At 38.0% G+C, this 19,947-nt stretch overlaps 1 protein-coding gene across 1 annotated transcript in view; it reads left to right on the plus strand.

The window, feature by feature from the left end:
* LOC126195109 (neural-cadherin-like) overlaps positions 1 to 19,947 on the plus strand; it is a 126,102-nt gene that overhangs the window by 26,742 nt on the left and 79,413 nt on the right. Inside the window, exons 6-8 of the mRNA XM_049933578.1 lie at positions 10,898 to 11,103; positions 11,191 to 11,333; positions 11,860 to 12,120. Of these exons, the coding sequence (XP_049789535.1) occupies positions 10,898 to 11,103; positions 11,191 to 11,333; positions 11,860 to 12,120 (610 nt within the window). The remainder of the gene's footprint in view (positions 1 to 10,897; positions 11,104 to 11,190; positions 11,334 to 11,859; positions 12,121 to 19,947) is intronic.

A 19,947-nucleotide genomic window follows, 5' to 3' on the forward strand; every position in this document is an offset into this window, starting at 1 on the left:
GCTCCCTTTCACATTTAGAAAGTGCCACGTACCATTGTGGAACAGTGAGGAGTTGTGCGGGTGATGAGCGATTGGAGAAGTAAAGTTTGCTAAGAAATTTCCGGATGTCACTCGCACTGAAAACCTAAGGGCCAGTTTAAAACTGAGTTTGAAGAATATTACAAAGGGGGAATATAAGTAGTATGTTAACATTGGCCTCAACTGTTCTGTCTGCACAATGACATGTCAGACACAGTTGGCTCTGTAAAAAACCTGGCACATAGAAAGTAAATGATTAAGCAAACACAAATTTAGAGTAATTGACACTATAATTACGAACTTGGTCATTAACTCCATATAACATGTTAACACCTATGTCAATAACAATGACAGAGCATGAGTGCTTTTAAAAGCTTAGAAATCATGTAGAAATGCCCATTCATTAACCACTCTGCGTTTTTCACACATGCTAGTCCCACATGCAACAAAATGACAGTATTTATCTGTAGGGTTTAACAAATTACAAGTCTAATAATGAAGCCTATGTAATGATGTGTCCATTTTATCTAGGAGATAAAAAGAGAGTGATACCATCCTGCAGTGAACGATGGGTTGCATGCTTGTTTTTTGTAATATTCTAATGTCATCAGAGTCTGTCTTTAATATCAATGTTTTTACATGCACGTTGAATTAGTCTATAGTTTCTTAGGCGCATCAGTGGCACTGGATTCATTCCTCCTTGTAAATTGTCAAAATACATAATTACAATGTGTAGTTAAATATTATACATTGACAAATAAATGGCTCTTGACCCCTTTCGTTACTCAAATCAGTGTTTTATGTGATGAGATGTGGCGGTGTGAAAATACAACATCTCAAGCACTTAGTACTTGGTCTTCCTGTCTTATCATTTCCTCTTGGTTCTTGTATATTTTTCCCTGTAGCTTATCCCAATTTTTCTCAGAATTTTGAACACCTTACATGAGTTTACAATGTCGAAAGCCTTTTGCTGGTTGACAGAGTCTGTTAACATATCTTGATTTTTCTTTAGTCTTGCTTCCATTATCAACTTCATCTCAGAATTGCCATTCTGGTGCCTTTACCTTTACTGAAGTCAATCCAATCTTCATCTAACACATCATCAATTCTCTTTCCCATTCTTCTGTATATTATTCTTGTCATCAACTTGGATGCATAAATTGTTAAGCTGATTGTGCCATAATTCTCACACTTGTTGACTCTTGCAGTGTTCAGAATTGTGTGCATGCTATTTTTCTGAAAGTCAGATGGTATATCGCCAGACTCATATATTCTACACACCAATGTGAATAGTCATTTTGTTGCCTTTCCCCCATTATTATAGAAGTTCTGATGGATTGTTATCTGTCCCTTCAGCCTTATTTGATTTTAAGTCTTCCAAAGCTCTTTTAAATTCTGATTCTGATACTGAAACTCCTATATCTTCCAAATTGACTCCATTTTGTATTCTATCATGTCATCAGACAAGTTCTCCCCCTTGTACAGACCTACATTATATTCTTTGCACCTATCCGCTCTCTCCTCTGCATTTAACAGTGGTATTCCCATTGCATTCTTAATGTTGCTGCCCTTGCTTTTAGATTCAGTGAATGTTCTTTTGACTTTCCTATATGCTGAATCAGTCCTTCTGACAATCATTTCATTTTCAGTTTCTTCACATCTTTTATGCAGACATTTCACCTTACCTTTCCTGCACTTCCTACTTATTTCATTCCTAAGTGGCTTGTATTTCTGTATTCCTGAATTTCCTTGAACATTTTGTACTTTCTCCTTTCATCAATCAACTGGGTAATTTCTTCTGTTACCCGTGGATTCTTCACGGTTAAGTTCTTTGAACCAATGGTTTTCTTTCCATATTCTGTGAATGTCCTTTTTAGAGATGCCCATTCCTCTTCAACTGAACTGCCTGCTGAGCTATTCATTGTCACAGTATCTATAGCCTCAAAGAACTCCAAACATACCTCCTCGTTCCTTAGTACTTCTGTATCCCACTTCTTTGCACATTATCTGATTTTGGAATCTCTGCCTGGCCATTATGTAATCTAACTGAAATCTTACCATTTCTCCTCATATTTTGCAAGTGTAGCTCCTCTTGTGACTGAACAGTGTGTTTACTACTACTAGCTGATATTTATTGCAGAATTCAATTAATCTTTCCCCTCTCTTATTCCTAGTACCAAACCCATATTCTACCATTCCCCGTTCTTCTACTCCTTACCCTACAGCCCCATTCAAACCTCTCATGACTATTAGACTGTTGTCTCCCTTTACATACTGATTTACCCTTTCAGTATCTTCATACACTTTCTCTATCTTTTCATTTTCAGCTTGCAACATCAACACGCATACCTGTACAGTCATTGTCAGCATTGGTTTACTGTCAATTCAGATGAGAACCACCCTACCACTGAACTGTACACAGTAACTCACTCTGTGCCCTACATTCCTATTCATAATGAGTCCTACTCCCAGTGGTGCTGTTTGAGACTTTCCTGATGTAGTAACTGCTTCATTGGTTCATGGGCGTCACGCTGGATAATGCTATGGAAGCCACATAATATTTCAATGAGACAGCTGCTCATCATCTTCAGGTGCTTACTGATGTGTTGCTACAATGGGCTCACTAATACGAGGTGCGACAATAAAGTAATGAGACTGATTTTCTTTGCAAGATGTGGCAACCCTGCAGGCTTGCATAGGCACAATATCTTTGACCTTGGTCTATAAGCTGCTTCTAGTACAAGCAGCACATCGATGCAACTGCTCAGCCATGAGTTGCGCTGTAACAAGTTAACACATGTGTGTGTCTTTCATCTCGGAAATGGAACAGCATAATATTGCGCAAAGGTATGCCATTTCTTTTTCCGTTAAATTGAGTGAAAACGTGACAACAACTTACAGTAAGCTTCAGAAGGCTTCTGGAAAGGAGGTTATGTCAAGAGCTCAAGTTTTTCATTGACATAAAATGTTTAGTGAAGACAGAACGAATGTTGCAGATAAAGACCACAGTGGATGACCATCAACCTCACAGACGGATGTCAACTTGGCCAAGGTGCATGAACTCGTATGATCTGATAGAAGATTATCTGTGAAAATGATTGCAGAAGAACTGAACATCAATTGAGAAATGGTTCATCTAATAATAACAGAAGATCTTGGTATGAGAAAGATTTGTGCAAAAATGGTCCCCAAAAATCTCACACCGCAACAACTACAAACACAAAAAAATATGGCAGCCGATCTGTTAGATCAAACAGAAATCAATACAGAATTGTTGAGCCATGTTATCACTGCTAATGAAAGTTGGTTTTTTCAGTATGATCCAGAGACAAAACGTCAAAGTTTGCAATTGTGCTCAAAGGGATCACCCAGACCAAAAAAAGCTTGCATGTCAAAGCCAAAAGAGAAATGCACGCTTGTGTGCCTCTTTGATTCATAGGGAATTGTTCATAAAGAGTGGGTGCCTCCTAGAGAAACAGCTAACCAATATTACTACAAAGAAATTTTAGAAATACTACATAAAAGAGTTCTTTGTGTCCATGGCAACATTGCTGATAATTGGATTCTGCATCACGATAATGTGCCATTCCATACTGCTCTGTCAGTACAGCAATTAATAACCTCAAAACAAATTTCAGTTCTACCACAGCTACATTATTCACCAGATATCGCTCCTGCAACTTTTTTCTATTTCCAAGAGTCAAAATGGCGGTCAAGGGACACCATTTTCAAACAACACAAGATGTCCAAAAAGCAGTGATGAGGTTCTTGGAGGATATTACAGAAGATGAGTTCCAGAAATGTTACTGTCAATGCCAGAAGCGCTGGAAAAAGTGTGTGCAAACAGAAGGGAACTACTTTGAAGGAGACAACACTAAACTTTACTAAAACGGTAAGCAACCTTTTTTTTTCACATCAGTCTCATTACTTTGTTGTTGCACCTCATATATACACTGACTTGTTAGAAAAGTACAGGTGCCAAAGGGTGGAGCTCTAACGTCATTGTAGATGAATAATAGAGCACAGCAATATCCAGTGCCCCGTCAGTCACAGTCTTCGCATTTATGGCACAGGAAGAGTGCAGTCACAAATAGTGGCTCAGTGCATGTGTGGTCAGTGTGTTGGTGCCCAGTTTAAGTGTATGAACTTTGATTCTCCATCTGTGTCAACATGGACTCGTTTGAATGCAGCCAACAATCCCTTAGTACCACCAATGTTGGTTCCCAGCATTCAGCTCGGCAAGGCATGGGAACCAGCATTGGTGATACTAAGGCATCATTGGTCACAGATGAATGAATGCAAGTTGACATAGCCAGAGAATCAAAGAAATGTTCAGGGAGAAGAAATAAAAATTTTGAGATTCACTGATGACATTGTAATTCTGTAAAGATTTGAAAGATCAGTCCAACAGAAAGTATAGAATCTTGAAAAGAAGCTGTAAGATGAAAATCAACAAAAGTAAAACAAGGTTAATGGAATGCAATCAAATGAAATTAGGTGATGCTCAGGGAATTAGGTTAGGAAATGGGACACTACAAGTAGCAGATGAGTTTTGCTACTTGGACAGCAAAATAACCGACAATGGCTAAGGTAGAGAGGATATAAAATGCAGACCGATAGCAAGAAAAGCATTCCTGCAACTAGATATTTGTTAACATTGAATGTAAATTTAAATGATAGAATAGCTTTCTGAAGATATTTGTCTGTAGTTTAGCCTTGTATGAATGGTAAATGTGGACAATAAACTAATAAACAGTTCAGACAAAAAGAGAATAGAAGCATTAGAAATGTGGTGCTACAGAAGAATGATCAAGAATAGATTGGGAGATCATGTAAGTAGTGAAATAGTGAATCAAATTGAAGGTGGGGGGGGGGGGGGGGGGGGGAAATGATAGTATAACTTTACTAAAGAGAGATCAGTTGATATAACACATTCTGAGGTGTCAAGGAATCATCAGTTTGGTAATGAGGCAAGTGTGGGAGGTAAAAATTGGAGAGAGGAAGCAAGGCTCAGATATAGTGAGCAGGTTGTAGGTTGCAGTAATTATGCACAAATGAAGAGACTTGTACAGGACAGACTAGTACAGACAGTTGGCATCAAACCCATCTTTAGACTAAAACCCAAACAACAATCCTGTTGCTACCATATACGTAAGACAAATTCAGCATAGGTTGATATCCATTATGGCATCAGTTTGCCTAAATGTTGCTGAGATAAGGGCAATATGAGCTGCAGCTAATGGTGCTAATGGTTTTGTATGGATAATGTTAACTAGTACTTTAAAACTAATGTTTTTGACAGCATAGGAAATGGATCAACTACTTCATACTCATAAAGTACTGAAGATACTACAGGATTCTAGTGATGTTATACTGAATGTGGTATTTCTGTTGGTGCTTTGTGTATTTATTTAATTGGCTAGATACAAAAATCTACTCACCAAGTGGTGGCAAAACTTTCAGAGCCAGTGGCTCCATCTTCAGACAGAAGGGTTGAAGGGGAAGGAGGAAGGGTGAAGGAAAAGGACTGGAGAGGTCTAGAAAAAGGGGTAGATTTTGGGAAAGTCACCCAGAACCACGGGTCAGGGGAGACTTACCATTCGAGATGAGAAGGAAAGACTGATTGTTGGGGACTGCATCGGATGAGATTTGAAAACCTGAGAGCTTAAATGTGGAAGACAGGGTAATATGCAAGACAGAGATTACTACTTAAACATCATGCATGAGTTAATAAGAGTGAAAAGCTAAGTGCATTGTATGTAACAGAGGTGGGAGTGGGACAGTGAAAAATAGACAACAAAAACAATGAAAGATGTAGAAAACTAAAACAGAGTGAAGCAAAGGGTAGTTACAGCGAAGAAATGCTGAGACAGAAGAAATTAACGTAAATTAAGTCCAGGTGGGTGCCATGAACCAAGGACACGTTGTAGTGCTATTTCCGACCTGTGGAGTTCTGAGAAACTGGTGTCTGAGCGAAGAATCCAGATGCCACATGTGGTTGCTGGTATACACACTCTGCCTATGCCCATTTATCCTAATTGATAACTTATTGGTAGTCATGCCAATGTAGAAGGCCAAACAGTGCTGGTATATCACATGTGTCATTTCGCAAGTGGCTCTCCCTTTGATAGAATATGTTTTGCCAGTTACAGGGCTATTATAGGGTGTATACTGGCAACTCGCAATATCCTGTTGCAGAGCATGCTCTACAAGATGACATCCAAGGCCTCGGAGCCTGTTTCACCACAGGCACCATCCGGATTCTTCCCCAAGACACCAGTTTCTCAGAACTCCACAGGTTGGAACTAGCACTATAACATGTCCTCCGTTCTTGGCACCCACCTGGCCCTTAATTTACGTTAATTTCTTCCATTTCAGCATTTCTTCACTGTAACTACTCTGGGCTTCACTCCATTTTAGTTCTCTACATCTTCCATTGTCTTTGCCATCTATTTTTCTCCAGCCCTCTCCCACCTTTGTTATAAACAGTGCCTTAGCTTTTCACATGTATTAAATTGTGCATGATGTTTTAGTAGTAATTCTGTCTCCCGTGTGACCCTGTCTTCCACCTTTAAGCTCTCAGGTTTTTAAATCTCATCTGATTCAGTCCCCAACAATCAGTCTTTCCTTCTCATCTTGGACAGTTAGTCTCCCCTGACCCATGGTTCTGGGTGACTTTCCCAAAACCTACCCCTTTTCTTGAACCTTTCCAGTCATTTCCCTTCACCCTTCCTCCTTCCCCTTCAACCCTTCTGCCTGAAGATGGAACCACTGGCTCTGAAAGCTTGCCAATTACAATAGTCTTTTACATGTGCATTTTGCCACCACTTGGTGAGTAAATTTCTTATGTAACCAAGTAAATAATATTGTCAGTAATTGATGATTTGTGGATTTGTGATTTATGGAGTGTATAACTGTGATGAGTGCTCATGCAGTATGATGTTCCGTTTGTCTTATGGATAAGAATGGTTTCATGGGTATAAAGAGGAGAGTCATACTGCTCATACTTTATCTACTTCATTCAAAAAACCCAAAAGATATTGCTAAGCTTAATATTCTCATCCAGAAAATGTATGACAGTACATATGTTACACACTTACTACATATGATACCTTTATTTATCTTCAAGATTCCTTATCAGTACATTGGCACAGTGGATTAACGGGATACATCCTTAGGGCACCCAGTGTTGATCTAACAATTGATATCCACTACCTGTTTTTCAGCCATGAACATGAAGCAAATGCTTAAAACTATTGTTGCTTTCTAGTAAACACAGTTACTGTTACACTGACACACTTACCAGTGAGATAAAATTATCCTTTCTCACAACATTCTGAGCCCTGTCTCTTGTCTGTTAGTGAATCAACAATGCTTATGAAGTTCTGCTTCAAAGTAATAAGAAGACCCACTTCCAGAGGTTCAATAAACATCATCACTATGAATGTATGGCTATATGAGCTATCCTTGTTATTTTAATTACATCTGTTTCTGAAAACTTTCTGTGCCAAAAACATCAGTATCCCACATTTTTTTAATCTTTGTATATGCTTAACATTAGGATCAATACTGCTTCAAACCTTTCTCTCTACATAATGTTTCTGTACCCACAGAGTTTGTCTCAACATCTTTGACAGCTGTACCTTCCCAGTCAAGTTCCATGCATTGCAGTGCCCTTCAATCAAATCATCTGATAGTATAAGATGCAGCATCATTATAAATATGATGCCTTACAGTGGTGCACTTGTACTAACACACACTGATGATTTTAGCATGTAAATGAAGAGCTGTGCTATGAATGTAACCCTAAAACATCTGGCTCAAAGCCACCATAACTACAAGTAATTAATCATATCATCTGCATCTACGTAGTGATTCTCCAATTCACTATTAAGTTCCTGGCAGAGGGTTCAACCTGGGCTGAAAATCAAGCGTTCTACATTACATTTTTTCAGACTCATGGTTATAGTACTTTTGGAGCTAACTTTTACAAGCTGAGTTACATACAAGCTAGAGAGGACTCACCCAGTTTATTTACAAGAAACAAACATACACACGAAATTCAAGCTTTCGCAACAAACTGTTGCCTCATCAGGAAAGAGGGAAGGAGAGGGAAAGACGAAAGGATGTGGGTTTTAAGGGAGAGGGTAAGGAGTCATTCCAATCCCGGGAGCAGAAAGACTTACCTTAGGGGGAAAAAAGGACAGGTATACACTCGCACACACACACATATCCATCCGCACATACACAGACACAAGCAGACATTTGTAAAGGCCTTTTAACTATATATGAATATAATAGAGGGAAACATTCCACGTGGGAAAAATATATCTAAAAACAAAGATGATGTGACTTACCAAACGAAAGCGCTGGCACGTCGATAGACACACAAACAAACACAAATATACACACAAAATTATGTCTGCTTGTGTCTGTATATGTGTGGATGGATATATGTGTGTGTGCGAGTGTATACCCATCCTTTTTTTCCCCCCTAAGGTAAGTCTTTCTGCTCCCGGGATTGGAATGACTCCTTACCCTCTCCTTTAAAATCCACATCCTTTCATCTTTCCCTCTCCTTCCCTCTTTCCTGACGAAGCAACCAAACAGAGTCCTCAATTGTCATCCCTAAATGAAACTGATATCACTCATCACACACTCCATGAATTGCAACACAACTGACTCATTTGCCTGATTCTGGCGTAGTCCCATGAGAGGGCAATCCTGATGACCAGTGCCCTCTGGGTATTGGAACAACAAAGTCAACAGTAATATTATGCCAGACATTCTGTTTCCATAGTGGCACCGGGTGGCACATCTACATCCCTAATGTTCATAGGTCCAAAGATTTGTATCTGCAGCCTGAAAATGTGGCAACCCTAAACTTAAGTAAGTAGAATGGTTTAGCAGGAACACAGAAACACTGGTGTCCAAGAGTAACCTCACTGGGTGTTTCCCGATGAACACATCGAAGCACATTTACTGGGATTTGTCCTGAGATATCTGGATTTCTGTAGATTTATTATTCAGCAGGTTTATTACTTACTTCCATAAATACTGGTGTATCTTCACTGGAATTTTTACAACATGTGGTACTTCCTGCAAGTGTCCCTTTTTGCTCCACCTGTGACATGTTGTATAGCAATTTGGCATGTGCTGCATGCATGGCATGTTTACAGATAGGCAGTAGTGCTGTCACTGATGTAGCCCATTGTCACAAGTACATGGAACAGACGAGAGCCCCACCAGAGGTGGCGTGATGTCTTGTGTGACTAGTGCAGGAGAGCTGACTGCTGCAATGCTTCTTCCATCATAAAAAAAAACTCTGGGCTGCGTGGCCAGTTGTGTTGACTTTAGCTATCACATTACTTCAATCAAAAATTGATATATCTCCTCAGTGCATCATTGCTCAATTTCAAGTCAGGTGTAATAGGCACTGTAAAGTCCATTATTAGAGTGTCTTCATAATTTTGCCAGCAAAAACATTTAAAATTGCAGTCCCCACTTAAAACCTGTAGGTTAGTGGCCCAATCTGTGTTCAGTTGATTCAGGCCATTTTTTATTGACAAAGTTATAACTTGGCTACAATAATATGTTTCTTTGCTGAAAAATTTTTGTTGTAAAGATGTTCTGGACAACTCAAGTTCTGCTATATTCATTAATGGCTCTAATTTTTATATTAAATGTTACACTTTGGGATTTTGTGACAAGAACATACCCTTTTTTCTTTGTGTACCGGAAATCTGACAAGCCAAGAAGTATGATTGTAATCATCAAAAGTAAGCGTTCCACTTGTCTTGTTCATTAAACCATAGAAAATCTGTAAATGCTGGTGGTGTGTGAGATGCTCCTGCTACACTCCTTAATGCTTGCACTGCCTGTAATATATTTGTCATTATCTCTTGATACCACTGCATTGTTTGCACTAGTATTTGTTGTACTTCCTCTGTGGTTGAAAGCCCACACTTTTGTTTGATTACAAAAATGTTTGTGCAAATCACAGATCACAAGTCATCACCACTTTTGTACAGGCAAGTTACACTTGAGCTAGAGGGGAGTTGCTGAGGCTTATTTACAACAAGAGATATATGAAAGACATTCCTTGGAAACAGTGCATGCTAACCTAAGCAAGTATTCCAGACAAAAGTCCAGTCCATGCTGTATCAAAGTTCTCCCTAAGACAAACAGCCTCCAGAACAGTAGTACCTAAGCCAAACTGATTGCACACTCACCACACAGTCCACAGTTTGCATAACAATTGAATCAGATTGTGGGCTGACTTATGCACAGGATTCTGTTGTGGTCCAATCACAGAGCACTCCTGATGATCCTCTTGGTAGTGGCACCACAACAGTTGACAGTAATGTTGCAACAGCTACCCGGTTTCCACAGTTACATTCAGTGGTGTCCTACACTAATGAGTAATCATCTATACAATGTTGAGCAGACAATCTAACATTTCTCTGTTTAGTTGCACTGAATTAGAAAATACCAAATAAGAATTAATTTCCTTATATACTGCTATTTGTAACTCAGACACACATGCTCTGCCAGACGTAGGGATTGGTGCATGATCTGACGTTGAAGTACACTTTGTCACTAATAATCACCTTCCCAACCAAAATATTGAAATTGAAATCTTTTTCCTTCCAAGACTAGTGCCTAGAGTTCAGCTTGACCATCTGTTATGTAACATCTACCATGGAGATATACAGAAGTGATGGTATAGAGAATTATTCCTACATGATTATCAAAATTATAATTAAAGAGCTGAAGTCTTTGTGCTGATTTAGAAAACAAAAAGTTAGTTTTCTACTTAAGATGTAGTTTTTCTAAATGTGTCATAACTTTTTTTTAATTATATGTGTTTATGAAGCAGCTGTGCCTGTCCAAGTGGGTATGAAGGACCCCGCTGCCAACAAACTGTGAGAAGCTTTCAAGGAAGCGGCTGGGCTTGGTTCCAATCAATCCAGCCGCAGGCTGAAAACCATATAAGTGTAGAATTTTTAACCTATAAAGAAGATGGATTGCTGTTCTACAATGGTCCACTATCTCCCGTCATAATAGATGGGGTTACTATATCAGGTATCCTTTAACGTCTTCTGTGTCATATCTGAATTATGTATTCTTAAAATTAGCTTGATATTTTCTGAAATTCCATTTTAATTACAGATTATATTGCATTGGAATTAAAAAGTGGTGAACCTAGACTACTTTTTCATTTAGGTCATTATACCACTGAGATATTTATAAAAGTAAAGAAGAAGCTGAATGATGGAATGTGGCATCAGATTGATTTATTTTGGGGTTCTGAGGTAAGTACAATCATCCAACTACTTAAAATGAAATTACAATGTAATAATAATTGCAGCAATCTCAAGGAACAATAGAATTAAATAATTAACTACTGTCAAGCTAAAGAGATATAATGGCACGGTATAAATAAACAAGCCTGAACCTTGTTAAAATTTCATTTTAATTAATTCATGCTCAAACACATGCAAATAAATATGGTGGTTATGAACACACATCTAGCCTCCACTATTTATCTGGCTGGAAAAGGAATATGTATGTGTAGTTTAGTTTAGTTAGTTTCATGTTCCATGGATCTTTTGCACTATAAATTGTAATGACATGGAACAAGTCATTTTACATTTATATCACAAATTAATTTGTATATATGGGTACTTTTTGAGCATTTGTAATGCTGTTGTTGTCCTGGCCTTTTTTCCTTAAAAAATTTAAAAATGTTATCTGGTACCTCTAAATTTTCTGTATTTACAGACTTAGTAGTAAATAGATGAAGTGGAGTGGATGAATAATTTTTTACTTTTGTTGTAGAATGTTCATCTCATACTAGATTATTGCAAATCAGCTGATGTGGTGGAACTACAAGACATGAAAACATCATTGTTTAATGGAACAAGTTGTCTTGTAAAGGCCAAAACTTCTAAGTTCAGTGAGCGTTTGAATTTAAACGGTCCTCTACAGATTGGTGGCATTTACTGGGAAGAAATACCACCAGAAATCTATAAATGGAATGCAAGTCCAAATGCAATTGGTTTTGAAGGGTGTATACGGAATTTCTATTCTAATGGACAGGTAAGTATTTTCCATTGAAGGAAGTGACTATGCAATAATTTTCTTCATTGTTGCTATACATCATAATCATTCTACATAATAAGGGAAACGAAGTATGCTTCTTCAGAAATTATTGCTCTCTGTGGCTAAACCATTTGTCAAAGTAGTTTGAGCATTTATAACATCACTATCTCTAAAAACAAATTCTGGCTTCACACCATACATGTATTTACTGACATGTAAATGTTAAGAGGGTAAGAAAAAAAGTATCTGCACAATATGTCAATAATTTATTTCAACAACAGTACAAAATTCATGATAGAATCATTTTTCGACTTGGTTACCCCATTTTTCAATACACGTGGTCAATTGTTGCAAAGGCTTTCCAGTACCATCAGAAAAATTGTTTGGCTGGGCATCACTTTCTTTCACCCCATAATCTGTGATGAATAGATAGCTTCACAAGCCATCTTTAAAAGAACTAAACAAATTTCAATCCAACAGGGTGAGATCAGGGCTGTTTGTGAATGCTCCAACATCCCTAAATACATACTTTGGAGAGTCTGAATGGTACTGCTAATGGTATGCGAACATGCATTGTCATGCAAAAAACACTTCATTTGGCAAGAGATTTTGGTGTTTGTTTTAAATTGCAAACTTCAACTTATTTCAGAGTATATCACTGCCATGTTGACTGTTTACTTTGATACTTTCCCAGGTATGTTCCAGAATTGGCCCTTGTGTGTCCCAGAAAACTGTGAACCTCATTTTTTACTGCAGAGAGCTGACTCTTTAACTCCATCTTGGTGGGAGATCTGGAAGTTTCCATTCCATACTCTGGTGTTTGCTCTTTGGTTCAAAGTCATGAACTTGTGCTTCATTTCCAGTGATTTCAAAAACATTTCACCTTCATTAGCATGACAGTCCAGTCGTTGCTGACAGATTCTCACATTTATGCTCCTTCTCTTCATTAAGTTGTTTTGGCTTCCACTTGTACAAATATTATGAAAATCGAGCCTGTTTGGGATGATATAGATTGATCACTATCAATAATACTACATTATTTTACTCCAGTAAAAACTTTAAGGAGGTCTGCAGTTTACAACAGGACGGTGCACAGTCTGGTAAGCTGGAACTCAATATCACCACCATCCTTTGCTTGCTAGCCAAATATTACTGAGGTAAGCTTCTTCAAAGGCTGAATTGCAATCTAACTACCAACAGCCAGAACACAACTCTATCATTACATATTAAAACAATGACTACAGAGACATGTATTCTACATGCCTCACTTGATAAGAAAAATCAAAGTTTTCTTCATGTCATGGTCTGCAAAGATCCTTGAAACATAGAGAAACATTAGGCAGACAGATTTTGTACTTAGTGTGTTTGCTTTTTTTTCATATTTTTCCACCCTTATCCTTCTTAGAGAATATTTTGTAAGAGATGTCTGTAAATGAAAAAGAAAGAATTATGAAGATTTGAGACTTTTTTACATGTCTCCAAATGATAAATGCATTGGTAAGTTTGTTCTAACATTACTATCCATCTGTTAAACATAATACAAGTTATTGTTTAATATTAGCAGAAAATATGTTTCTATCTTGCCAATGATTAAATTGAAACACTACCCAGAACATATAATAAGAGTCAATTTCTTGTCAGACAGAAGTTAGAATATAATTAATATTAGCATTTGGCTTTGAGGTTGAATAAACAGGTCCAAGATTTGCAGGGCAGAACAATAACCTGGCAATGTTTTGTACATGATTTTCCAATTATTCACTTTAGTAGCACCAGACTGGTGGAGAATTTTCTATAATCTTTATTTCTGCTGTTAAACTGATTTTGAAATTACAGATTTTGAACCTGAAATGAGACTCACTTGGCACTGTACTGCTATGCACTCGTTAGGCATGTACATTAACATACTGTTCTGCAATGTTTTGGTTTGGAGGGCACATCCACCACTACACAAATATAACTTTAACAATGTGAACCAGTGCACGTAATATTGATATAATATTTTATAATTACAATTAGTGATTAAAATAATCTAAACACACCATGGCTTACATGACAAAATATAATTACAGTCTCCGTTATAAGATTTATTAAGTTTACATTGTTTCAAATCAAAATTCACATCATACATGGTTTTAACAATTAAAATTAGAAAGCCTTAATCATTGACATAATTACTTTAGCTTTCATTTTGCTAAAACTTGTAACTGAACTCATTATATAGTATAACTTCATGTGCTTTATTTTACTTCACGTAAAAAGAGACAGAGCAAGTATTCACGTGAGAAGCATTGCTTTTACAAAAACTGGGTAAAGATACTATTAATTAATGTTCCACACAACATAATAAATAATAATTAAATGGAGCCAGAAATAAAGATGTGTTCATAAACATTTACATGTGCAGTCAAAAGTGTATTGTGTTGTTTATTAAGCTGACATATTGTGTTCTCCTATTTATTCATCTTTATCTGTTATATTACACCAAACACACCCAGAATTTCATGCATAAAATTTATTAAAAGTGCCCCTGTAAATAGTTACTATTTTCATTTACTTTTGAAACAACTGTGTTACATATGATCTGTTAAGACAGCAAAAACAAGTTTAATGAGTCTTCTTCCTGTGTCTTCTTTTTTGTCTCTTGGTTCTTCAGTTCATCCATCTGTTCTCAACTCCTTTCCTCAAATTGATGATTAAATTTGGCTTTCAATTAACCTCTTTGTTTCCCAGGAAGCTATACAGCTTCATAAGCCTTCAATTAAATTGAGGGTCAAAGCAATGTAAAATATAAAATTCATTGGCTTCACAAGTAATGTGTATTAGTAGAAGCAGCAAGTTTGCCCCACCTCCTCTTCCCATTAACTGGTGTCATTATTTAAGCCCAACCCAAATAAGTGACAAAAGGAACTGCAAACCACAGAAAGCATAATTGCAGTGTAACAAATTTCTCACTTCAACTAGAAACATAATAACTGAGAAAGCATGTATGTACAATTAACTTAAAAGCATCAGTTTGGCATTTAGTTACAGCTAAACTGCCACAAAATTACTCCACCAACTGTAACTTTCCCATTTCTCTCCTCAAAAATTAATAACAACTCATGTTATCTTATATCTATAGCTGGTGTTTTATGATTGTGACAGGAAAACTTCATATCTTTTTTAGGAAAGAGGCAGGCTACATTATGGATAATGAGAAGTTTGATACTACATGGGAAAAATGGAAACATAGATAGATGTGGTACAATGGCCTGGTTGACAAAGGAAAAATAGGATAGCATAGGGAACTGATTAAATTGAAGAAAGAATATTCCTCCCCCCCCCCCCCAAAAAAAAAAAAAGGCATATGGTTTTATAGCAACATGGCCAGTGATCAAAGTACTGGAACAGCTGTAAGACTGTCCCACACAGCTACAGCATTGTAAAACACCAGTCCTCACAAAACTATTGTAATGATGACAGGAGATCTTAACCAATGACTAATTTAGGTAATATAATAGTAAACAGCATTTATCATGAGAACACATAGTGATAAACGATGTAAATACAAAGTGAGCTAAGTTGAGAAATTCAAATATGTACAAAATTCACTAACACATGATTAGCAACTTAAGTGTCAATCATTTCTTTCTTTCTTTCTTTCTTTCCATCATATAGTTGGTATTGGTGCTTAAACAGTATGAAGTATATGCAATAATTCCATGACAACACTATTATGAAAGGGACAGACTACTTCTCACTATATAGAGGAGATGTTAAGTCACAAACAGGCACAACAAAAAGACTGCTCGACATTTCAGCGTTGTTATTATTTCATCCTGGACTAACTGATTTTTAATAATTCCATGAATTTTTCTAAAGTTACACTAATATCAGTTTGTTTTGACAGCATAGTCATTATAGTGCATCATCAGTTCTTGTATTGTCTACTAAACATCATCCACAGTAGGACGATCAGCATAACAGATTAGTGTATAGTGATGCCTCTTATTCCTTGAATGAGAGGTATCATTTCCCTAAATACATATGTCAGAGAAAAGATGTTCGTGACTGAGAGTAGTCAATAAGTGGCGAGTACCCTATTCTTGGGAGTTGTTTTAAATTGTACGTGCTGATACCAGAGCTAACAGTCCAGTGACTCTGGAAAGTGGGTAGCAGTCAGAATAATCTACCTGCTGAAGTGGAGATAGGAGTTCCATGGAGTGAGCAGTGTGGATGACAGAGCTTCAAGAAATTTAAGAATGCAAAAATGTCAAAGACAATTAACGTATTGTAAAACGTAAACTTTTGTGGCTGGAATTGTCACAATTAATAAAATATTCCAGGCTATTATGCCATGGTCAAAGGGATTTTGCTTTAAAATTGAAATTAAGTGGAAGTTTTAAAGTGAAATTAATGTATTGTAATATAAAATCAGATCTGTTATGTATACAGTACAAGACACAGAATATAAGTTGGTAGCTGCCCTCATTTATCATGTATTGAGTTGTAATTTTGAAGGTAATATAAGAAGATGAATTGAATCTCACTTCTTATTTACGTGGTGGAGTGAATGAGAACAAGAAGTTAATTTTCAGTAGCTTTATCTGCAGCCTGTAAGGAGGCAAAATCTGAGCCAAATTGGAGGAAGAAGGCACACGAATTCAGGGCACAGGCTAGCTGTACCCTGATTAACAATACTTAACAGCAACCAAATATTCACCAAGCAAAATTCATTTTATATAAAAGTGTGTGTGTGTGTGTGTGTGTGTGTGTGTGTGTGTGTGTGTGTGTGTGTGTGTGTGTGTGTGTGTGTGTGTGTGTGTGTGTGTGTGTGTGTGTGTAGGGGGGGGGGGGGAGGTTGTGTGTGGGGGCAGAGAGGGGGGGGGGGCTAAGGAAGCTCAGTGATGAGGTTATCAGCACCCAGCACAAAATTAGTAAAAACAAATGTGATTAAAATCAAGAAAATATGCGAAAAAGAGATAAAAAGCAGTCTGACATAAAATCATACTCACTCTCCCCGAATTTCACCCATAATAATCTGCACAATCACACTAGTTCACATCATGGAATGTAGCATTAAAATTGTTCAAAAGTCATCAAACTATTCAATAAAATTAAGTAAAACAAGAGGAAATATAATCACTTACACAAAACGTGAATGGGTCAGCCACCATGAAAACGCTTTAAAAAAACTTAAGGGGACAAGTCAGATAATTCACAGAACCTTAAAACTTGTGCCACCCTAACATTTTAAAAATTTTCAAGTGGTAGAGCACAGCAGTCAGTCATCATTTTCTTTCAGGTTTTAAAAATGTCAATCCAAAATTTTAGAGAACAAGTCAGATAATTCATAGAACCTTAAAACTTATGCCATGTTTGCTTGATCATCAGCTAAAATGGAGGGAAAATATGTTGACAAATAGGCTGCTGCCCTTTGGTTTAAAAATAAAACATAATCTATCAAAAATGTGATGCACAATGGTCTGTACACCACAAACACCACACACTGGGGGATCCTTTTACTGGAGCAAGGGCCTGTGCAAAGACAAATAAAGAGGACCTCATTCTGCCTGTAGGGCTGGAAGGAAATATGCCAAGGCCAAGTTTTGGACTTCACTAGATGCTGATTATTGTCTCTCACTTCCAGCCTTGCTTCTTCCCATCAACTCATGACTTTGTCTCTCAGCAGGGGGCCATAAAATGTAGGGGAATGGCACACTGAAGTAACTGAGGATCATGACACACTTCCTTGGCTGCTACATCCATCCTTTTTTCCCTTTAATACCCAACTGCCTAGCACCTAGCAGAAAGACACCCCTTCTCCAGCCTTTGTAGGTGGAGGAGGACATCCTGGATGTTATGAGCTACCTTATCTGCTGAGTACAAGCATTGTTGAGAGTGAAGGTCACTCAAGGATATGGAGCAGTGAAAAATTTATTACTCATAACACATTTTATCTGCTCCAGTGCCTGCAAGATTACTTATAATTCCACACTGAAGACTTGAAGTCTTGATATAGTGTGATCCTGAGGACACAGTCAGGGGAAATAACAGAGCAACCAAAGAGTCCCCCTGTTTAGACCCACCTGTAAAGAGTTGTGGTGCTCAGTTAAAATGTTATAAAATAATTATTAAAAACAAATGCAGGAGTGCAACCTCTCATGTACAGCCCTAAATCTAAACTTCCCATGGGCCTCAGCAGTAACCAGGGTTGTGGGCACCTGGTATTTGTGGTTGTACTTGCTCCACAGCAGGTGACTCCAGCACAGCAGCACAGGCTTCATGCAGATTTAAAACAGTCTTGTTGCTCATGGATGATTGGAGGAAAGGTGTTCCAGAGAAGGATGAGCAGTAGTATGGTATGCTGGCAAATTGGGAGCAGTGAGGAACTTGCAAACCTGATGCTCCAAGAGGAGCTGTCAGGTTAGCAGCCTCTAGCAGGGTCAGTCAGTCATCAGTAAATTGAAATCTCCTGCATCCACACTGAGAATGGCTAAGGAATTGCCTCATCTTGAACGTCCATATCAAATGACAAACAGCCACTTGCTCCAGGATCTTTCCTATACAGCTTGTTAATGTGACATTCTGATAACTACTGGGAATGTTTTGTCCTTTCCTGGTTTGAGTAGAGATATCAAGATATCAAAATTGCCTCTATTCATGAGTTGAGAAAGGTGCCTGCTTGCCATGTCAAATGAAAACATTTGAAGAGGATTTACTTTGATGCTGCTGTCAAATGCCAAAGCATGCTGTATTGGATTTGGTCATGACCAGGTGTAGTATCATGAACTGCAGATAGTGCTGAATCCAGCTCCCACGTGAAGAAAGGGCAGTTATAAGATTAAGAATTGTTGGATCTGAAGTCCAACTTGTCCCCCTCCATGGTCACATGGTAGTGATAGAATACTGGATCCTTGCTGGCCATGGTAGTAGTCATTGAAAAATGCTTTGCCATTGTCTGGGTAATCTCTCAGTACATTGTTTGGAGACACCCATTTGAGTACTGCAACTGTTGGTAAACAACTGCATTTACCAGAAATCCTGATAGCTTCACATAGCTTTTTAGAACAAGTGGAACAGTTGGTAGAGTCCAGGAACACTTGCCATGACCTTTTCTTGCTCTCCTTTATTAGACATTGAGCCTTGACTCTTGTGAATCGAAAGACTACAAGGTTACCTGTTGTTGGATGGCACTTTACACACTCATAGAGCTACACAGCTGACCCACACAGCTGAGCAGCACTCATTGGCCCAACAAGGTACACATTGCCTCCTAAGATGACCTGAGGAATTTGGGGCAGATAATTCAGTGGCATGGTGGGTTTCTTTTGTGATGTGATCCACTCATTTCTGGACACTGCCTCCATGTTTAAACAAAGCAAGCTGGCTGAAAAGCAGCTGACCATCCATGTCGGTGGTTTCCTTTCAAGTAAAGCTCCATCTGCTAGACGGAGCAGCAGTAGGAAGTGGTCACTGGAATGTAGTTCATCAGCTGCTTATCACTGAGTGGAGTCTGTGAGAGCTGGAGATCAAAAAGAGAATTCATTGACTGAGGACAATACAATACCAGCTGAGAAGCAAGTGGTATTGCTCATGTTGAGGATGTACAGTTCCTGAGACAAAACTCAACCCCTAGGGCAAGTAGAATTTGAGTCCCACAATGAAGTATGAGCATTGAGATCTGCTCATAGGGGGATTGTTCTATAAGGCCTGTGAGAGCCTCAGATTCTATCACTTCCTGTGGAGTAAATACATTGAGCAGATAGTGATCTTCTTACCCACAGGAATTTCAGTGGCTGCTGCTTGTAGGTCAGTGACCAAGGAGAGAGCAGAGGTGTG

Source organism: Schistocerca nitens, chromosome 7 (genome assembly GCF_023898315.1).
Source record: "Schistocerca nitens isolate TAMUIC-IGC-003100 chromosome 7, iqSchNite1.1, whole genome shotgun sequence".
In the NCBI taxonomy this organism is placed as follows: domain Eukaryota; kingdom Metazoa; phylum Arthropoda; class Insecta; order Orthoptera; family Acrididae; genus Schistocerca; species Schistocerca nitens.